The sequence below is a fragment of the Physeter macrocephalus genome, chromosome 12 (assembly GCF_002837175.3).
Source record: "Physeter macrocephalus isolate SW-GA chromosome 12, ASM283717v5, whole genome shotgun sequence".
Lineage (NCBI taxonomy): Eukaryota > Metazoa > Chordata > Mammalia > Artiodactyla > Physeteridae > Physeter > Physeter macrocephalus.
This window is the reverse complement of record NC_041225.1, coordinates 15,526,891-15,549,309: the sequence shown is the minus strand read 5'-3', so window position 1 is coordinate 15,549,309 and position 22,419 is coordinate 15,526,891. Positions and strand designations below refer to the sequence as shown.

The following is a 22,419-nucleotide window of genomic DNA, read 5'->3' as shown; positions in this document are numbered from 1 at the left end:
TCCTCAGAGGATCTCCCAGAAGGGGGGCGTGGGAGGGGGTTAAAATCACTGCCAAACCAGTATGAGGGACTGACAACAGGACAGATCTGTTCTCAGACCACCACGGAGGATTGTGAAAACAGTTCACAAAGCCCTCTTCTCCTCAGGACCCCCTGGGTTAGTAACAGGCCTCTGGCTCAACAAGTCTCTTAAATCCCCTCTCCCAAGTCCAAAACTCGGACACTCCAGAGTGACTGTGAGAACTGACTGCTAGCAGGCCACCTGAAGGACGTGGCACATACGGACCACGAGCACTGGCTACTACTGTTGAAGACTCCATGCTGCAGGCAGGCCGAAAACTTAGTTTCTCCGGAAAAAATGCCCACTTTGTCATTCCAGAGGAAACTTCTGGGCAAATAAGCAACAGAAGAGCATGATGGGCTTACTACACCCACGGTTATGTAGAAACTTCTACTGAACTGCTCTGCCGAAAGGCATCACGTGGACCTACCTTTTAAATCGGTCATTTCCACCCAACCTAAATCCGGCAAGTCAAGAGGGTCTCCAGTGGAGAGAGTCTGGACATCGGAGGGAAAGAGCAGCTCACTTCTATAGTCATGGCAGTGAAGGGTGGAGAGAAACACCCCTGCTGTACTGCACTCATCAAACGAGGCTGCCGTCTTCTGGAACATGGGATCAATCTGAGCACAAAAACAGAGGGAACCCAGAATTATGGGATGTAGCCAAAGGAAACAGAAAATCTCATTCACTGGACCCTGCTCATTCGCAGCTGCATATACTGCATTGAAATGTCTCTGCACATGATCAAAAAAGGGGGAGGGCCTTTCTAATTGATCAGGTAAAATCCCATCCCAGTTCAAAAGGAGGGCTGTGCGTGGTCAGATGGATAAATGTACACAGTAAATGGTGACAAGCTTATACCGTGTCAATCTGTTTGTTTACAAACAACCCAATCAAAAAATGGGCAGAAGACTTAAATAGACATTTCTCCAAAGAAGACATAGAGATGGCCAAGAGGCACATGAAAGGATGCTCAAATTAGAGAAATGCAAATCAAAACTACAATGAGGTTATCACCTCACACTGGTCAGAATGGCAATCACCTAAAAATCCACAAACAATAAATGCTGGAGAGGGTGTGGAGAAAAGGGAACCCTCCTGCACTGTTGGTGGGAATGTAAATTGATACAGCCACTATGGAGAACAGTATGGAGGTTCCTTAAAAAACTAAAAGCAGAACTACCACTTGACCCAGCAATCCCACTCCTGGGCATAGACCCAGAGAAAACCATAATTCAAAAAGATACATACACCCCAATGTTCACTGCAGCACTAGTTACGATAGCCAGGACATGGAAGCAACCTAAATGTCCATCAACAGAAGAATGGATAAAGAAAATGTGGTACATATATACAATGGAATATTACTGAGCCATAAAAAGGAAGGAAACTGTGCAATCTGCAGAGACGTGGATCGACCTAGAGATTGTCATACAGAGTGAAGTCAGAAAGAGAAAAATATTGTATACTATCACTTATATGTGGAATCTAGAAAAACGATATAGATGAACTTATTTGCAAAGCAGAAATAGAGACACAAACATCCAGAACAGAAGTATGGATACCAGAGGGGAAGTGGTTGTGGGATGAATTGGAAGATTGGGATTGACACATATACACTATTAATACTATATATAAAATAAACAGCCAATGAGAACCTACTGTACAGCACAAGGAACTCTACTCAATGCTCTGTGGTGATCTAAATGGGGAGGAAATCCAAAAAAGGGGATAGATGTATACGTACAGCTGATTCACTTTGCTGTACAGCAGAAACTAACACAACATTGTAAAGCAACTCTACTCCAATAAAAATTAATTTTAAAAAAATCTGGTTATTTACAGTATACCTGGACAGTATCCTTCTGCTGGCCTCTTTCCACAGTCCCCTTTTTAAGCGTCTATCTCTAGTAGAATGCTACCACACAAATCCCGCTGACTTAGAAAGCCTGTGTGATGGATCTGTTCGCAGAATCCCATCACTCCTCTGAAGAGAAATATTTTCAAAGACTTGGAAGAACATGAGTAAGAGATCCGGGCAAAGGACAGGCAGAGTCAGCAGGGTTCGATGTCCGGGTTAAACATGGGAGAGGTTGTCAGAAGACCCCCAAGGCTGGGGTCAAGGAGGAGTGGCATAACCATGTGTCACCAAGCCCCAAAGGAGAACAGGGCAAGGCACATGCATGTGTGGCAAGAGGGCAGAAGCCACCTGGGACTCTACAGGAGGCCCGGTGACAGGAAAAAGGTCAGGTACCAGGTTCACAGGTCTTCCTCATGTCTCAGGATGTGGCTACCATGGAGAGAGGGGCCCTTAATTCTGAGGACAGGTGTTGCTCTCTGGCTCTTTTCCGGCCCCCTTAACCCCGAGCCCAACCTCACCAGAACTAAGAGTCTTCTCTCGCCTCCCGATAAGCTAGTCCCAGAGCAGCACATTCGGCACCTCCACGTTCTCCCTGTCTCCCTACCCCTCACCTGGTCAGTTACGTGGCCTGGTGGGTTTTCCTCCCAGTGTGTCTCTACCACCTACCCCTTCTTCCCATCCTCACTGCCACCAATATAACCCTCGCCTGAGTTAACCCTTGTCTCTGGTCTCTCCTACTTCTTTTCCTAAAAATACCAGTGGTGCTATTCCCATTCCCTTCCTCAAATGCTCACCAGAGCAATGGTTTCCCACCTGGACCTCAACACCCCTAGAGGTCTCATGTAGTTAATGAAACTCAGCCTTTCAAAGAGTCAACACGGAAACGGTACACTGACCCACATTAAAGCTGAAACGCTAAGATAACTTTCCTCACTTTTGCCTAATATTAGATCATGTCAGTGTGAGAACAATGGTTCTTTCATGTAAATTAGATTTGACTTACATCTTTGAGTGATTTGTGGGAAAATGAATTATTGCCGACTGTACAGTCTGGATAAATGAACTTTTGGAAACAAGGATCCCAGCAAGGAAGAGAAACAGAAAGAGAAGGCCTTGGTAGACAGCAGACTACATGACAAAGTCTAGGGTTGTTTCAGCCTTATGAGAAAATCCACAGCTCTAGCCCAACTTGCACACTGTCCAGCTTCCTAAGGAACCAGAACTTTTCCTGCTTTGTGACCTTTGCTTATGCCTCTGCCTAGAATCACCTTCTTGTCACCACCTGACAAACACCTACCCTCCCTTCACAGCCCAGTTCAAATCTCACCTCTTCCGGAAACTCTGACCTCCACCCACTCTGGTCTCCTGAGTGTGTACCTTGACCTTCCTTACATTGTGTCTATTTGTGCCCTCCTGGTCTGAAGGACTGGAGCATAATCAGGCTGGAATCCCCGTGACAGCAAGAATTCTGCACACAGCAGAGAGTTGTGTCCAAAATAGATCAGCTCATATAAAAACAAGGGTTCTCAGCTGGTCCAGACACACCCACAGAACACCTGCTGTCTAATCTCCCGCCATTGCCAAGAGAATGCAGGTTCAATGAATAGCTGAAACTTCAGATTTTAAGTTTGTGCCCACCACCCCCGCTTCCTTTTTAGCTTCCAAACTTTCAGTTATTCTACGTTTACCACAGATTACAGAGCAAAAAAAGCTTCCCAGGATCAGGGTTCTCGGTGTTTCTTCAAGATTCTGTTGTCTTCACTGGCATAAATAGACCAAAGCCCGACAGCCGCAGGCTTGCAGGGAGCAGCACTGCTGCTCTTTCGTTCTCTCTTTAGAACAATGGGAGAGGCCAGGGCAAGCCTCCTCAGGCTCCCTAGAATTGGGTCTACCTGGGAAGACACAAGATGGTAGGAAAAGAGAATTTCCAACCATGCTGCTGAATCGAACATTTCAGTGTAGAACCAAAAGCACAAGCAAGAGTGATGGTGAAGTGAATATTCAGATTACCTGGGAAGGTGAAAAAACAAGGATAATCGGGGAAGGGAAGGTTAGGTGGGAGAGGATTTTATGGCTCCCCTTCAGATGTGTACAACGTATTACCATGGATAAAGCACTTTGATAAATACTGACCCACGAACACAAAACTCAGGGGTATCTGTTTTTAGTTTGACAAAGTGAGATTCAGAGACTTTTCCCAGGCCACACAACTAAGACAATAAAACCAGGATCTGAACTTTACACGGTCTGCCTCCAATGCTGACCCATAGATAGAAAAAAAGAATACAACTCCCTCCCCTAAAGAGCCTGGCCCCCTCACCTCTACCCTGGCCCCTGGGCCTCGGCCTTGGGGCCCTGCCCCGGCCATCCCCACCCGCACACAGTCCTCACCCCAACACGGGCTGGGGAACCGTCCTGCCCGGACCCCATCAGCCAGGGTGAGAGCAGCCAGGCCCCTCACCCCCAGCCACCACACGCTCAGCCTCACCACTACCATCTGCCTGAGACGATATCCTCTCAAGGGGGTGGGAACTGGTTCCTGGGGGAAGGTGAGAAATATCTTAGAAATTACAATAATTTGTGCCTCTCCAACCTTGACCTTACCTGGCAAAATCGTATTCCTTTGGAATTAATTTCAAGGAAGAGGGATTGGAACAAAACTAAAAAGGCTAAGTGGTGTGTGTGTAGGGGGGTGTCATGACGAAAGCCTGGGAAGCACTGCTCTAAGGAAACACGGTATTGCCCGAGGACACCGTCTCCCCAACACGGCTGCTTCCTCTCCCGCAGCCCTCACACCGCTGGCCTAGACGTCAGATAGGTGATTTCCTTGCTCCTCATCGCAGCTTCCAGACTATTCTACTTCCCAATTCCTACAACCCTCACCTTTGAATGTAACATCAGACTCTACAACCCTGTTGCAATCACCTTCTAGTCCCCAGGCCACAACCCTACCCCCTTCTTAGAAGATTTTAACATTAGCTCCTGACTCACTCCTGTTCTCCAACTTTACTGCTGTTGTGGTTTCCGGTAATTTCACTATCCATGTAGACCCATCCAATATTCTGGCCTCTCAGTTTCTTGATATCCTCTCCTTCAGTGGTCTTGTGGTTCATCCTAAGAACCCCAAGACTCATGGGATCCTAGCATGACCCCCTGCCTCCTCTGCCTTTTGCTCCCTGGCCTGTTTTCTGAATTGAATCATTAACCAGGACTGCACCCTCTCTGTATGCTCAATTCCAAGTACTCCTCTCTGACAACCACCTCTTGTCTTTCCAGACTACACCTTCTTGTCTCCAACGCCAAGAAGCCTTTGGTCCCATCAGGCCCTATAGTCTACTGGTCACATGGCTTTACACTGTCCTTCACACACCTCTTTTCCCGCTAAAATTCCACAAGCAATGATCACAACCACCCCCTTGCACACACTCTCAGCTCCAGCGCCCCTTTCAGCTGTGTCACATTCACTGAGCTAAACACAATCCTTTGTTAAATCTAACTTTCTCCCTACTCCATGCTTGCACCCACACAGCCAGTCATGGCTGGGGAAAGACACAAAGTCATGGGACTTCCCTGGTGGTCCAGTGGTTAAGAATCCACCTTCCAATACAGAGGACGCAGGTTCCATCCCTGGTCGGGGAACTAAGATCCCACATGCTGCGGGGCAACTAAGCCTGTGCGCTGCAACTACTGAGCCCATGTGTTTTGGAGCCTGTGCGCCACAACTAGAGAGAAGCCCATGTGTCACAACGAAGAGCCTGCGCACCTCAACGAAAGACCTGCATGCTGCAACGAAGATCCCATGTACCGCAACAAAGACCCAACAGAGCCAAAAAAAAGACACAAAGTCATGCTGACTGACCTCACTGTAAATCCATCCTCCAGTGCCCTCAGGGAAACCCTAAGTGTTGTCTAGCCATCAAACTACATTTCCCTAGTCCCTCCACTCCCCCATCCTCCTAGATGACTCCCTACTACCTTATCCTCTCTTCAAACCTCCAACACTTTCCTCCTCTATACTCACTGTCAGCTGAAGATCTGGCTTACTTCACTGATGGGGGTGGGGGTGGGGGGTGGAAGGGGAAGCGCAACCAGAAGAGAATATCCAGAATGCACCCATGTGCACACACTCAAGCCCCACCTCTCATCAGCCACTGTGCTCCTCAGACAAGCCCCATCCAAGCCGTCCAATCCTTACCCTTCTCACCTGCTCAAACACCACCCTAGCATTTCTCCTCCCTTTTCTGCATCATCAATAATTCCTTCTCCACTAGACTGTTGCCATCAACAAGTAAACATGCTGTTAATTCTCCCATTTAAAAAAACAAACAACAACAAAAAGGCATTTTTCACAGAACTAGAACAAATAATCATAAAATTTGTATGGAAATACAAAAGACCCCAGATAGCCAAAACAATCCTGAGAAAGAAGAACAGAGCTGGAGGATCCACACTCCCAGACTTCAGACTATACTACAAAGCTACAGTAATCTAAACAGTATGGTATTGGCACAAAAAAAGACACATAGATCAGTGGAACAGGATAGAAAGCCCAGAAATAAACCCACGCACTTATGGTCAATTAATCTATGACAAAGGAGCCAAGAATAAACAATGGGGAAAAAATGATCTCTTCAATAAGTGGCGCTGGGAAAACTGGACAGCTACATACAAAAGAATGAAGTTGAACACTCTCTAACACCATACACAAAAATAAACACAAAATGGATTAAAGACCTAAATGTAAGACTGGAAACCATGAAACTCCTAGAAGAATACACAGCCAGAACACTCTTTGACATAAATTGTAGCAGTTATTCTTTTGGATCTGTCTCCTAAGGCAAAGGAAACAAAAGCAAAAATAAACAAATGAGACCTAATTAAACTCAAATGCTTTTGCATTTGAGCAAAGGAAACCATCAACAAAATGAAAAGACAACCTACTTGACTGGGAGGAAATAATTGCAAATGATATGACCAATCAGGGGTTAATATGCAAAATATATAAACAGCTCATACAACTCAATATCAAAAAAAACCAAACAACCCAATCAAAAAATGGGCAGAAGATGTAAACAGACATTTTTCCAAAGAAGACACACAGCAGACACATGAAAAGATGTTCAACACTGCTAATCATCAGAGAAATGCAAATCAAAACTAAAATGAGATATCACCTCACACCTGTCAGAATGGCTATCATTTAAAAAGACGATAAACAGGGACTTCCCTGGTGGCGCAGTGGTTAAGAATCTGCCTGACAGTGCAGGGGACACAGGTTCAAGCCCTGGTCTGGGAATATCCCACATGCCGCGGAGCAACTAAGTCCGTGCGCCACAACTACTGAGCCTGCGCTCTAGAGCCCGTGTGCCACAACTACTGAAGCCTGCGCTCTAGAGCCCGTGTGCCACAACTACTGAAGCCTGCATGCCTAGAGCCCATGCTCCTCAACAAGAGAAGCCACTGCAATGAGAGGCCCGTGCACTGCAATGAAGAGTAGCCCCCACTCACCGCAACTAGAGAAAGCCTGTGTGCAGCAAGAAAGACCCAACGCAGCCAAAAATAAAATAAATAAATTTTAAGAAAAAGACCACAGATAAATGCTGATAAGGATGTGGAGAAAAGGAAACCCTTGTATATCGTTGGTGGGAATGTAAATTAGTGCAGCCACTATGGAGGGTTCCCAAAATACTAAAAACAAAACTACCACTTGATCCAGCAATTCCACTCCTGGGTATATATCTGAAGAAAACAAAAACACTGATTTGAAAAGATACATGCATCCCAATGTTCATAGAGGCATTATTTACAAGAGCCGAGATATGGAAGCAACTTAAGTATCCGTCAACAGATGAACGGATAAAGAAGATGCTGTGTATATGTGTGTGCGTGTACGTACACACACACGCACACGCACGCGCACACGCACACACACAATGGAATACTACTTAGCCATTTAAAAAAAATGATGTTTCGCTATTTGCAACAGCATGGCTGGACCTCGACATGGCTGGAGGTTATTATGCTTAGTGAAATAGGCCAGACAGAGAAAGACAAATACCGTATGTTATCACTTATATGTGAAATCTAAAAAATAAAACAAAGGAATGTATATAACAAAATAGAAACTGACTCAAAGATATAGAGAACAAACTAGTGTTTACCCGTGGGGAGAGGGAAAAGGAAGGGGCAAGATAGGGGTAGGGGATTAAGAGGTACAAATTACTATGTGTAAAATAAATAAGCTACAAGAATATATTGTACAGCACAGGGAATAGAGCCAATATTTTATAACTTTAAATGAAGTATAATCTATAAAAATTTTGAATCACTATGTTGTATACCTGAAACTAATATAACATTGTAAATAAATTACACCTCAAAAATAATTTTTAAAAATTAAAAAAGAATATACTGTGCCAATATTCCCATGTCAATAAATACTACAACATCATTCTTTAAAAAAACAAAAACACACAAACTCAGGACCTTACTTTCCCCTCCATTTGCCATTCCATTACTCTGCCCCAATTTATAGCAAAACTCTTCTAAAAAACTGCCTCCCTTCCCATTTGTTTCCCCCTGCCCAATTCATTTTGAAAAAGTTCAAACCTACAAGAATGTTGAAATAGTAATATGAATCTCTGTGTAACTTTTACCTAGATTTCCCAACAGGTAACATTTTTCATATTTGCTTTCTCCCTGTCCCCGACAACAGAACCTTCTTGGAAGTAGATATTACAAGACTTTGCCTCTCTGGCAGTTGTTAAGCTATTGCCACTCAGCTCCAAACCTACCTTCTATACTTTGCTCTGTGATGCTGGGTTGGAGACCACACTTCAGCTGTGCCAGCAGCTCCCTATTGGGCTCCACCAAAAGGGGACAGTAGAGGGAGATGGCAGGGCTGGAGGAAGGAGAAGGGACCCACTTCTTTCTGCAGGATTCCTGTTCCTGGGAGTATCACCCAGCAGTGATTCACCACCCCAGCAGCAGCAGGTCCTACCTGGGCAGTAGCTGAATTTAACTTGTACTTTTTCCTTATACTCACAGAACCAACCTCGCTGGGTGCCAATAAGAGACACCAGCACCAGTGGGCATTCCCTCCTCAGACGTCTGGGTTCTGGGCCCCCAAGCCCCTCCTCCAAACTCAGGGACACCAGCATCAGCCAAGCAGCACCCCTTCCTTGGAGGTCTGAGCTGCAGCTCCCCAGGGCCCCTTCGCCAAGCTCACCATGGCCTCAGGCTGCCATATTTGACATGGTTGACCACTCCATCCTTCCTAAAATTCTCATTTCAATACCACACTCTCCTGGTCTTCCCTCACCTACTGGACGTTTCTTATTCAGCTCTCTGAACTGTTAAGACAGGGGTATCCGGGCCCAGTCCTTTTCCCACATACGCTTATTCCCTTGGTGATCAATTCCAGTCTCGTGACCTTAATTACTAAGGTAAGAAAAAGAAAGAGAAGGTAAGAGAAAGAAATAATCTAGTCCATCGATGGTGGGATGTAGGTAAGAGAAAGAAATAATCTAGTCCATCGTTGGTGGGAGAGTAAGTTGGTATAACCTTTTTGTGAGGGCAATGGAAATTTCATGTCTCAAAATTTTCTTACAAATATACTCCCAGAAGAATGCAAACAGGTACAAGAATGTTCACTGAAATTGTTTCTAATAGCAAAATTTTTTTTTAAATTGTAGCAATATCTGTTTGCTTTAAATTAACTGGTAATTTATAAAGAGGCCTCTGGTACCATTCCTTTAAGCAGATTTCTCAGGATTTGCTAAACCATGTAAAGTTGTTTAGAGCATGGACTCTGGAGCCAGACCACTTGGTTTCAAATCCCAGTTTACTTACTAATTACGTCATCTTGGACAAGTTACTCCACAGCCCTGCACCTCGATTACCTCTTCATAAAATGTAGCAAGGATGTTATAAGGACAGAATGGGTTAACACAGGTCACACGCCTTGGGCAGCACGGTGTGCCTGGTAGACACACAATAAATGTTAGCTGTCATCACCACTGCTGCAGGTACTACAGAAGAAAATTAATATTTTAATCAATTGGTTTTCTCAGTAATTTGCCATCTTGTTCTACTAAATCATTCTGAAATATTAAGGGAAAAGCAGGGACCTACCCCTGTCAGTCTTCGCTGCAAAGCTGAAGGATGACAATGCAGAGACACCAGTTGAATATTTTACTCCCTGGAGGCCTGAACAAGCACACGGCAGCAAGTTTCTGCCGCTGAGCCTCTGAATTAGTCAGAGACTACACTGGGCACACGGTTTCTCACCTCACACTTTCGATCTGCTTCGGAGACGTTGAGGTTGTTTATATTCTGCTCGATGGTTTTGTACAAGTGCTTCTTCCTTGGCTTTGGAGCCTTCTTGGTTGTTCCTGTTTCGGTTGCACTTCCATCTACAAGAAGTAAGACCGTGCACTGCAGGGGCTGCTTTGGAGCATGTAACTGAACTTATCAATTCAAGTTCTTCAAAACTCTAGAGAGTGATCGTAATTAAAACACATGCCATCCCCTCAAAGCAGCAGGCACGCCTAATCCGCAGCTTAGGGAGAAACCAAACTACTAGATTAAGTATTTGGTTTCTGATACAAGTCAATTTCCAAAGACCCCCCCCCAAATCAGAAGCTCCCTAGTTGGTGATGTTTACTCAATCTTGCCTAAATAAAATCTAAAAGCTTTTATAAGGTCCTTCTCTTTTCCAAAGAAAAACGAATCTAGTGTTTGAGTATCTTCTCAAATATAATTCTGAAAACATCCATGTCTTCAACAGAATGAGAGAAGTGATTTCTTGTGACTTCATTTCAGTGTTACTCAAATAACTACCTGCTACACCCTTTAAAAAAGCCCGTTACATCCGGATCCCAACCCATGTACCTGGACCATGGCCCTCTTCTTCTCCCGGAGATGGTGCATCCTTGCCCAGCCCACCAAGGACTTTGTATACATCAGCATGGACGGCATCTACGCGTACAGCATAGATCTTGGTGCTGGCATCCAGAGTGCCGGCAGCCACCTAGTCAAACAAGCAGAGCTGTACTCATGGTGATCATAAAAAAGGAGCAGCTGAACAGGCAAAACAAAGAAATCTGCATAAAATATGTACTTGCCCTTAAGAAAAAAATGACAAAGATTCCCCTAACACAGGGAATAAAGAAAAACATAACAGAAAGATATTTTCTCTACCTTTCATCAGTTAAGGAAAGAAAGTAAAGTAGCTAATAAAATGTCTTAAACAAGGAAGGCTCTCATGTATTTGTAGAATTCAATTATTGTGCTATGCTAAGGATTAGCAATCACTAGCATTAATTCAGATGCAAGAGAAGGTGAACATCCTTCTTACTTTAAAGTTGGTCGGTTCGGCATCTTTCTGTTTAAGAATCTCTGACATAAAATCAATCAAGTGCAAGCCAAAAGCATTCTTGGTGGTGATTTTCTGAAAACAGAAAGTTTTAGAAAGGTTTGTTATTTATAGCCTATGCTCACATAAATAATGCTACGCCTGTCATGGGAAGCTAAGCTTTTAAACAGGAATATCCCACATCTCAACACAGATATCCATTCCCACAAACATCTGGTGATACAGCTAAATCCATGTGTGTACTTCCTCATTCTCAAGGTCTGGAGTGACAGCACACAATTCCTGAGTGTTCCTGTGTGCAGGTCCTGTTCTAAGCACTGACACAGAGGGGCTCAGTGACCCTCAGAACAACTCTCAGGCAGGGACTATTCTCATTCCCATTTTACAGAGGAGGACCACCCTGCAGCACAGTGGCTGAGTGACTTGCCAAGGCTACACAGCTTTGTAAGTGACAGGATTCCAACTCAGGCTAGATCTAGGGCTCACAATTAGCCCACAACCCTACTATCTATCTACTATCTAGCTCCAGAACTACACTATTAACCCCTAGTGTGCTGCCTCGTGACACACCGCAGGGGGCAGGCAACTTGTCAGAGGGGCACCAAAGGTCTATAAGAAACAGTAAAACCACTCTGAAAACACCAGCACTGAGAAGAGTCTCTAGAGAATAAAAGTGCACAATCACTGATCATGCATTCTCTACAGAATCAAGAAGACTAGATTTCCTCTCTGATCAAGCTGCAAAATCTTCACTGATTAAACCGGCAGACACTCACATTTTCAGCAGACAGTTTGATACAGGTGGAGTAATGCTCAGTAATCTGTGTGTTTGTAAACTTAGGAATCGTAGCTGAAACATCAACATTCCTAAAGAAAAAAAAAACACAACACAACTCTGGCAAGGATCAACGACACTGGATCTTTTCAAAATCCAGACCCAGAATCCACAAGGTATTGTGGTGATGCAAACCCACATAACCCACGTCAAGGTGGCCACCACAAGGCAGCCCACTCACCTACTGGAGGGGGAGGCCAGCAAATGAGGCGAGTCTGTGCTGAACTGCAGGTCAAAGACCCTGGAGCGCCTCCGCTGCAGCCGCTCCTTCTCGTCGTCATTCTGAGGAAAATCTTCAAGGACTGGGGTGCCAGGAGTACTGAGAGGGGCCTTCCTGGGCAGGGCCATGGAGAACACCTGCTCTGAGGGTGAGGAGGTGCTGTGGTGGCATCCATGGGTCCCTGAAGGAGAGTTCTTCATTGTGGCTGACAGCAGTGGAACAAAACACTTGCTCAGGAAACCTTCAGCGGGACATTTCCTACGTCTAAACAGGGGATGGGACCTGTCCCAGGGTGGAAGTTCACAGCACATTTCCCACCAAGATCTTTTCCAACTCTAATATTCTAGGGCTAGAACCTCTGTAGTTCGGGTTTCTTGGGGGGTGATGGGTTTCTGATGCTTCCTGCCAATCTGGACAAATATCCACTATGCAGCTACTGTAAACCTAAAGCACTATATGGGATGTAACACTGGGTAAGAAAAAGTCGCTGCCTCTGATAAGCTCACAAACCAGCAGAACAACAGATATATATAACCATGATGACAGGCAAGAGAGAAAAGATAAGATGCTGACATAAGGGTGAGGGATGGGCTATCATGTCAGACAGACTAGGTTCTAATCCCAGCAGGGAGACAGAATAAGCAACACAAATATGTAAACTACATAGAATATTCCAAAGAATTGCCCACAGATTACTTGCTAACTGCAAAGGGAAAAATGTCTTTTACAACAAAAGATCTAGCAGTCACCACGTTAACCAAACAATCAGATGTAGCCTCTCTAAAAATGAGACAACTTGAAACTTACTCGTCTCCTTACGGGACAAAATATGAAATTCAGAGCATCATCCATAAAATACTTTTGCCAAATATGCTTAACCTAAATTTAACCAAGACTTTAAATCTAACTTCCAGTTTATAAGAAATATAAGGGCTAGAGGAACAAGTTAAATGATATCAGAAGAAAACATTTAGACAAATCCAGAATATGGGACAGTTAGCTCTTAAAAAAGTCAATGTCAAAAAAAAAAAAAAGAAAAAAAGAAAAGAAAAGTAGGGGATTCTTCTTGAGCAAAAGAAACCAAAGAGTCATACAAACCAAAAACAATGTCTGAACTTTCAGCCAATCCTTGGTCAAACAAAAAAAATTAACTATAAACAACATTTTGGGGATAAACAGCGAAATCTGGAATATAGTCTGGATATGAGGGAACATTAGGGAATTGATTTTTATTTTCTTAGGTGTGATAATGATATAATGGTATGTAGAAGAATATCCTTACTTTTGGAAGATGCAAAGGAAACAATTTAGGGGTGATATGACATGGTGTGTGCAACTTTCAAATGAATCAGTCAAAACAGTGTGTGTGTGTGTGTGTGTGTGTGTGTGTGAGATAGAGAGGAAAAATATGGCAAAATGTTAACAATTGGGTTTAAGTTGTGAGTGTGAGACTATCTACTGTCTAAGTCTTTCAATGTCCCTGTATGTTTGAACACTTTCATAATAAGAAGTTAGAAAATGGATGGCTTGTTAGATGGAGATAAAAGCCATGGGGAAAAGTAAAGCATGGAAGGGGAATAAAGAGGACTGGGGAATGGAGGTGGGAGGTCATTTTTAATATAGTGGTCAAGGAAACGTTTCAGCAAGAAGGTAACATCAGAATCAAGACCTTGCAGATATTTGCAGGAAGCTACATGGAAGCAGGGGAAACAGCAAGTACAGAGGCAGGAACATGCCTGGCACGTCTGAGGGGCCAGTGTGGCGGAAGCAGTGAGAGGGAAGCACGGAAGTGAGAGAGGTCACAGGGTGTCAGACTTGCGGGGCCTGGTAGGGCAGGAACACCAATTAGTCAGAATAAGGGAGGGACAACCGGTAGGGGTGTATGAGCCTTACTTATGGGCCACTGTAAAGACTTGGGCTTTCATGAGCAGTGAGAAGGGAAGTGAATGGAAGGTGGTGAGAAGAGGAATAAAGCGATCTAACTTATGCTTCACGAAGATTCCTATGGCTATCATGTTGAAAACTGAAAGGACAAGCAGGAAGACCAATTAGGAGGCAACTACCAACAACCAGGATAAGAGAGGCTGGTGGCTCACACCAGAGAGGGGGCAGTGGAGGTGGTAGGCAGTGGTCAGACACCGGATATAGTCTCAAGGTAGAGCCAACGTGATTTCCTGATGGATTAAATGTGGGCCATGAGAAAAAACAGAAGAATGAAGGATAACTACAACAGTACCCTGAACAACTGATGAAATGGAGTTGCCAGGACGTGAGAGAGGAAGACTACAGAAGCATATTTGTGCGGAAAGGAGGCAAGGTCAGGGCTCAGTTTGGGGCCTGCTGGATTTGAGAGACTTAGTCATCCAACTGGGGTAGAGAGCCAGATATTTAAGTCTAGAGTTTAGGGGAAAGTTCTGGGCTGGATATATAAACGTGGATGTCGTAAGCATAGAAAGGGTATTCAAAGCCGTAAGACTAGATGAGAAGACCAAAAAATGAGGATAGATAGAAAAAAGCAGAAGGCTGAGTCCTAGAATACTTCAAAAGTTTAAGGAGAAGGAAACGAGGAATCAGTGAAGAGATGGGGAATGTGTAACTAGTGAAGGAGAGTGTGGCATTCCACAAGTACGTGAAGATAATATTTCAGGGGAGGAAGGAGTAATGAACTATGTCAAATGCAGTGGACAGGTCAAATGAGATGAGGACGGAGAATTGATCATTAGATTTAGCAACATAGAGGTTATTGACAAGAGCAGTTTTTCTTGAGTGCAGGGTGACAAAGAGAAAGTCAAACAGGCACAGATTCAAGAGAAGATAGGAGGGACAAAAAAAGAGAGGAGATGGGAGAAGAGAAATTGGAGAGAGAAAACGGAGACATGGTTTTCAAGGACTCATGCTGTAAAGGAAGAAGAGAAATGGGAGGAAGGCAGTTGAAAGGGAAGTGAGGTCAAGAAACTAATTTTTAAACGAAAAAAAAAAACAAACCCAGCTTGGTAGAAAAAAAATGAAGCAAGCAGACTGTATTAGTCTCCTACTGCTGCTAAAACAAATTACCACAAACTTAATGGTACATAGAACATAAATGTATTCTCTTGCAGTTCATGAGTCAGAAGTCTAAAATCAAGGTGTCAGCAGGACTGCATTCTCTCTAGAGGCTTTACGGAAGAATCTGTTTCTTTGGCTTCTTCAGGTTCTAGAGGCCACCTACAATCCTTGGCTTATGGTCCCTTCCTTCCATCACTCCAACCTCTTGCTTCTGTCATCACCTCTCCTTCTCTGACTTTGGCCCTCCTGTGTCCCTCTTATAAGGACCATTGTGATTACATTGGGCCCATCCAGATAATCCAGGATAATCTCCCCATCTCAAGATCCTTAATCAAATCCACAACTGAAATCATACCAAGCATCTTTTCCAACCACGCTATGAGATTAGAAATCAATTACAGGGAAAAAACTTTAAAAAACATAAACACATAGAGACTAAACAATATATTACTAAACGAACCTTCAAGTTGCAAACTTTCAAAGATGCAAACGTGCATCTGGTTCCAGCAAGGAACAAGAACCTGTGCCATCAATGTCAGGCATGAGTGAAATTGCAGCTTGCCCACTGTCTCCTACTGCTGATGATCCTACAGCTCTACCATCTCCCACCTTCTCTCCCTCCTCCAGTCAGTAACGTTTCTTTCCTGTTCACTCGATGCCAGCCCCTGGATGCCAGCTGTTGTACTGTACTACTGTACTTTTCAAGTAAGAAAAGACTAAAAATGTTTTATTTTTTCTTTTCTTCATGTATTATTTGTGTGAAAAGTATTAGAAACCTATTACAGTACAGTACTATATAGCCAATTATGTTAGTTGGGTACCTAGGCTAACTTTGTTGGACTTAGGAACAAACTGGACTTAAGAAAGCACTCTCAGAACGGAACTCGTTCATATGTAGGGGACTTACTATAGTTTCCTTTTGCTGCTGGAACAAATTACCACAAATTTAGTGGTTTAAAACAACACGAATTTATTCTCTTACGGTTCTGGATTTTAGAGTCTAAAATGTGTATCCCAATGTTTCTGGGATATTGTCAAGGTATTCGTAGGGCTGGTTCCTTCCTGAGGCTCTGAGGGCAGAACGCCTTTTCTGGCTTCTAGGGGTGCGTTTCTTACATTTCCTATCTTGTAAGAAATAGGCCCCTTCCTTCATCTTCCCAGCCAACAGCTTAGTGTCTTCAAATCTCTGTTTCTGTCTTCACACTGCCTTCTCCCTCTCTGAATGTTGTAGCAGTGTTATTTGTAATAGTCAAATAATGGAAACAATCCAAATACCCATCAACCAGTGAATGGACAGACAAAATGTGGTTTATCCATAAGACTGAATACTATTCAGCAATAAAAAGAAATGAGTTATTAAAAAAATGGATCACTGAGGAAATCAAAAAATACTTAGAGACAAATGACAATGAAAACACGACAATCCAAAACCTATGGGATGCAGCAAAAGCAGTTCTAAGAAGAAAGTTTGTAGCAATACAATCTTACCTCAGGAAACAAGAAAAATCTCAAATAAACAACCTAACCTTACACCTAAAGCAACTAGAAAAAGAAGAAAAAACAAAACTTAAAGTTAGTAGAAAGAAAGAAATCATAAAGATCAGAGCATAAATAAATGAAATAGAGTCAAAGAAAACAATACCAAAGATCAATAAAACTATCTTCTTTGAGAAGATAAACAAAACTGATAAACCTTTAGCTAGACTCATCAAGAAAAAAAGGGAGAGGACTCAAATCAATAAAATTAGAAGCGAAAAAGGAGAAGTTACAATGGACACCACAGAAATACAAAGGATCATAAGAGACTACTACAAGCAATTATATGCCAATAAAATGGACAACCTAGAAGAAACAGACAAATGCTCAGAAAGGTACAACCTTCCAAGACTGAACCAGGAAGAAATAGAAAATATGAACAGACCAATCACAAGTAATGATATTGAAACTGTGATTTAAAAACTTCCAACAAACAGAAGTCCAGGACTAGACGGCTTCACAGGCGAACTCTATCAAACATTTAGAGAAGAGTTAGCACCTCTCCTTCTCAAACTCTTCCAAAAAACTGCAGAGGAAGGAACACTCCCAAGCTCATTCTGAGAGGCCACCATCACCTTGATATCAAACCAGAACTCAGCCATAAAAAAGAATGAAATAATGGCATTTGCAGTGACATGGATGGACCTAGAGACTCTCATACTGAGTGAAGTAAGTCAAACAGAGAAAGACAAATATCATATGATATCGCTTATATGTGGAATCTAAAATATGGTACAAATGAACCTACTTACAGAACAAAAATATAGTCACAGATGTAGAAAACAAATTTATGGTTACCAAGGGGGAAATGTGGGGGGGAGGGATAAACTGGGAGATTGGGAATGACATATACACACTACTATATATAAAATAGATAACTAATAAGAACCTACTGTATAGCACAGGGAACTCTACTCAACACTCTGTAATGACCCATATAGGAACAGAATCTAAAAAAGAGTGGATATATGTATATGTATAACTGATTCACTTTGCTGTACACCTGAAACTAACACAACATTGTAAATCAGCTATACTACAATAAAATTTAATTTAAAAAATGTTAAAAAATCATATCCACAAAGTCCCTTTTACAATGTAAAACAACATACTCACAGGTTCCAGATTATATATATATATATATATATATATATATATATTTTTTTTTTTTTTTTTTTTTTTTTTTTTGGCGGTACACGGGCCGCTCACCGCCGTGGCCCCTCCCGTTGCGGAGCACAGGCTCCGGACGCGCAGGCCCAGTGGCCATGGCTCACGGGCCCAGCCGCTCCGCGGCATGTGGGATCCTCACAGACCGGGGCACGAACGCGTGTCCCCGGCACCGGCAGGCGGACTCTCAACCACTGCGCCACCAGGGAAGCCCCAGATACCTTTGAGAGGGCCGTTATTCACAGAGATCATGCAGAAGAAAGGGTAAAAGTTGCTGAACAATGTACTCAAGCAGGTAAAGGGGCTGCCTTGCTGAGAGCTTAGAGTCCATCCACAGCAAAAGGAAGACTGAGAACACAGGCAAAGATGCAGGTAGGGGAGAAGGTGCACTGGTGGACTTGCGGATATCTTTTGATTGCTTTTATTTTCTTAGTAAAATAGGAAGCCGCTAGGGACTTCCCTGGTGGTCCAGTGGGTAAGACTCCACGCTCCCAAGGCAGGGGGCCAGAGTTTGATACCTGGGCAGGGAACTAGATCCCTCATGCATGCCGCGACTAAGAAGTCCACATGCTGCAACTAAGACCTGGAGCAGCCAAAACAAATAAATAAATATTTTTTTAAAAAATTAAAGAAAGGAAGCAGCTAAAAACGAAAAAAAACTCAGCAGGTAAGGGTGAGGGCTGGGAAGGAGCCCTGGAGATTTCAGGAGAGAAAGGAAGATACGAAATCATCATCTAGAAGGAGAGTGGATGAACCAGGGAATACAGCATGAATGTTGGGCAGCTTTAGGGTCCCCTTGAGACCACTGGGTGCAAGCAGAGTAGGCAGAGTTGGGATTAACCAGAGTTGCGATTTTGTCAAGCAAGTGTAAGGAGGCAAGAAGAGGGCAAGGGGCTCTGGGCATATGAAAGGGAGTGATTACACCACATGACCACTGAAAGTAAGCTAAGTAAGGAGGGGAACAAGGGCAGAGAGGTGAGAGACAGTGAAAAGTAGAAGAATACAGGTCTGCTGGGTCAAAGGATTGTTGGAGTCGGGGAACAAGAGGGAGTAAGCTGGAAAGACAGGAGTGATTGAGAGGCAGGGTGCACTGAGATGACAGAGTGGTGCAGCTGTTGATAACGACAAGGTCTAGGGTGTGACCACGGTGGTGAGTGGTTATGGCCTATGAGAGTAGGCCAAGAAACAAGATCCTTGGAAGGGAGAAATGAAGGAACTGAGAGACCTGGGGGGGAGAGTTTCCAGATTTAAGAATCAGAAGGCTTGGCTTCAAACTCCAGCTCCTTCACTTACTAACTGGAGAAATTTTAAGTAAATGCTCTAAGGGTTTGCTTCTTCATCCTCCAAAGGAGAATAATAATGTATATCCCAGCTGGTTCAGAATTGGTGATATGAAAAAAATATGCATAATATAACACACACTTTATAGGAACACATTAAAAAGAGTGACACACAACAAACACTAAAAGGTTGCCCATGTAAGGGGAAGGGAAAGAATGAAGAGTGGGGATAAAAGAGAATTAAAAATACAAGAACAACTTCACATGTTTCCCTGATAGCTTCCCACAAGCTAAAGAGTATGATTAACATAACTCTCAGCTGAGGTCAAAACAAACAAAAAAGAACAAAGTAAAAATAGGAAGGAGGCAAGAGACATTTTTAGAGACTGGATCAAGAGGACTTGTGACTACTTGAATGAGGGCACTGCAAACAACGTTAAGGCAGGGAGTTGGACCTTGGGATAAGAGAAAAACAGAAATAGAAGGCACTGAAGGAGGAATCTGTCTAAGAGGGGAACTCAAAATGGGAATTAGAGTTACGCCTTATTTCTCAGAATTGTCTTTCCCTGATTTCTCTCCTTCCCTTTACCATTATACATTCATTCATTCAGCAGATGGTTACTGAACTCAAAAACACTTTCAGTATCCACTTCCTCAACTCCTACTCATTTTTCAACCCCTCTGATCTGGCTCCCACGCCCACCACCACAGCTTCATGTTGCCAAACCCAATCGTCACTTTTCGGGCTTCATCCCTCTTGAGAGTCAACAGCACTTGAAACAGCTGACAACACTGCTTCTTGAAACACTCTTGGCTTCTACAACACCACTCTTTTCTGAGTTTTTCTAGCTCTTCCTTCTCTAACCAGCTTCTAAATGTTGGTCCCAAGTATTTTCTCTACAGGGTCTTCCTAGTGTTCTCACCTGTTCCCATGGTTTCGCCATCTATATGATGATAATGACCAAATTTACTTCTCAGTCCACAGGCCACTTCCCTGAGCAGCCCATATCACTGCCCTGAGTATCAAGCTCTTATCCACGTGATTATTGACCCTTTCACCTGACTCAGGTAAGTCACTTACCACGTACAAAATGTAACTAAATTTCGAAACCTCTTACCAAGACCTGCAAAGGCCCTGACTACCCACCCGACCTCACTCACTGTTCAGTTACAAAATCCTGGTCCTCGCCCATGTCAGCCTCTTTCTCTTTTGCCCGTTTTTTTGTACTTGCTCCTTCTTCCTGAACACGTTCCCCAGAATCTGCTTAAAGATCTTCCCTGACTCCCTAATCTAAAGGGACCCTCCCCCGACTCTGCTTTTCTCAATCTGAGTACTCAGCCTCATCTGTAATTATTTCGTTTCCTGTCTCCCGAACTGAAACACATGCTCTAAGAGGGTGGGATCTTATCTGTTTTGTTCTTTGCTATATCTATGCATCTGACAAAGGTTCTGGCCCGAAGGGGGCACTCAATACTAGCTGAATGAATGTAAAAATAAATGCATACGTATTAAGCATACAGCACTAACCACAATACTTCCATGGCCCTGAACTAACGTGCATTACAGGAAAACCTCCTTTTAAAGGAAGAGACGCCGCGCAAAGTGTAGGAGCCCAGGGGGTAAGGCGTCCCACATCCGGCTCACAGCGGCAACAGCGGCGCGGGCCGAAGCCGCGTCCTGATTGGCCGAACGCACCCGCCCGCCCACCCTGCGCCGGCCCTCCTCTCCCCCAGCCCGCCTGCCTCTACTTCAGCCGGCGGAGAACAAGGCCAACGACTAGGCCGAGAATAGCCGCTCTCCCGGCTCAGGCCAGCCCGCCAGCCCCGCCACCCGGAGCACCTCTTCGCACCGGGCCCTTCCCACCACGCCTCCCACCCACTCAGCCTCACCGGGGCAGGGAGGTCCCATCTTGTCCTCCGCGTCTCCAGAGTTGGTTTTAAATCGCGCGCCGAGACGCCTGAGCGCAATAACGGCCGTGATGACGCCACCGTGGGCGGGGCCAGAGACGCGCCTGCGCAGACCGCCTTGGTCTTCCGCGCGAGAAGAGTCGTACAGTGCCGCATGGAAGTGAGAGGTCAGGGATTGAGCGCTCAGAGCTCGGGTCCTGGGGATAGACTGTAATGGATCCATGGACGCCCCCCCACCCCACCTCCCCGGAAATAGTATGAAAACTCCCTCCTTTCGAGCGCTACACGCGGAACTGGGCGCTAGGACCTACCCAGCGTGGAGCAGAGCGGGCAAGGGCTCTGCTTTCACGGAATTTACATACTAATGGGGGAGGCAGGTGACCGAGGAAACAAAGGTTGATTTTCCCATCGCGACGTGTGCTATAAGGGCAGCAAAACACTAGGAGGTGGAAAGTGATGATGGGGTGTGGGTCGGAGGTGAGAGGTAGCCGACACCGGAATGAGGAGTGTTCCAGGCAGGGGAAGACAGATGCAAAATGTTGTGTGTACACTTTTTTTTAAATGAAGACCATCGTTTTTATTCTTGCGAAAAGATTCCTGGATATCTTCCTCCCTTTCAAAAAAAATAAGGTTAAGGTCGGAAGTGAGACGAGTGTAAGGTGCCACCCATCGGTTCATTCTGCTTCATCTCATCCCAAGAACTGTATTACAGGAGAAGAGGCCAGGGCTGTTCCCACAAATACCCCTCGAACATCCTATAATGTCTTAACACACGTATGGCATTTTATACAGTGCTTCCTCTCAAGGGTGCTATTAGCATTCAGGGTGAAACAACGCTTGGCCTATGGGACTCCTGTCCTCCTTGTAGGACTGCTCAGCGTCCCTGACACGATTTTCTCGCTAAATGCCAACGGTGCCCCTCAGTCGTTTTGGCAACCAAAAAAGTACTACCTTCCCGTCCTACCCCTAGGCTCTTCATGACATTTTTTTTTTCTTAGGACGGGAATAAAACACAGACCTACTAGAGCATGGCCTTGAGGATATGGGGAGGGGGAAGGGTAAGCTGTGATGAAGTGAGAGAGTGGCATGGACATATATACACTACCAAACGTAGGGTGGACAGCTAGTAGG

At 44.3% G+C, this 22,419-nt stretch overlaps 1 protein-coding gene across 5 annotated transcripts in view; it reads right to left on the bottom strand.

Annotated features, from left to right (window-relative positions):
• NCAPH (non-SMC condensin I complex subunit H) overlaps positions 1–21,366 on the bottom strand; it is a 38,727-nt gene extending 17,361 nt beyond the window's left edge. For 3 of the 5 annotated variants that reach the window (XM_055088901.1, XM_007118484.4, XM_007118482.4), the window contains exons 1-7: positions 21,271–21,366; positions 12,314–12,557; positions 12,074–12,164; positions 11,280–11,372; positions 10,814–10,952; positions 10,211–10,335; positions 491–680 (exon numbers count right to left, since the gene is read on the bottom strand). In XM_055088901.1, coding sequence (XP_054944876.1) covers positions 491–680; positions 10,211–10,335; positions 10,814–10,952; positions 11,280–11,372; positions 12,074–12,164; positions 12,314–12,557; positions 21,271–21,289 — 901 coding nt within the window. In that variant the 5' untranslated portion in view covers positions 21,290–21,366. Of the gene's footprint in view, positions 1–490; positions 681–10,210; positions 10,336–10,813; positions 10,953–11,279; positions 11,373–12,073; positions 12,165–12,313; positions 12,558–20,303; positions 20,475–21,270 lie in introns of those variants that run through there. The other 2 variants (XM_007118483.4, XM_055088900.1) reach the window with 2 other exon arrangements.
• Positions 21,367–22,419: the final 1,053 nt, after the last annotated feature.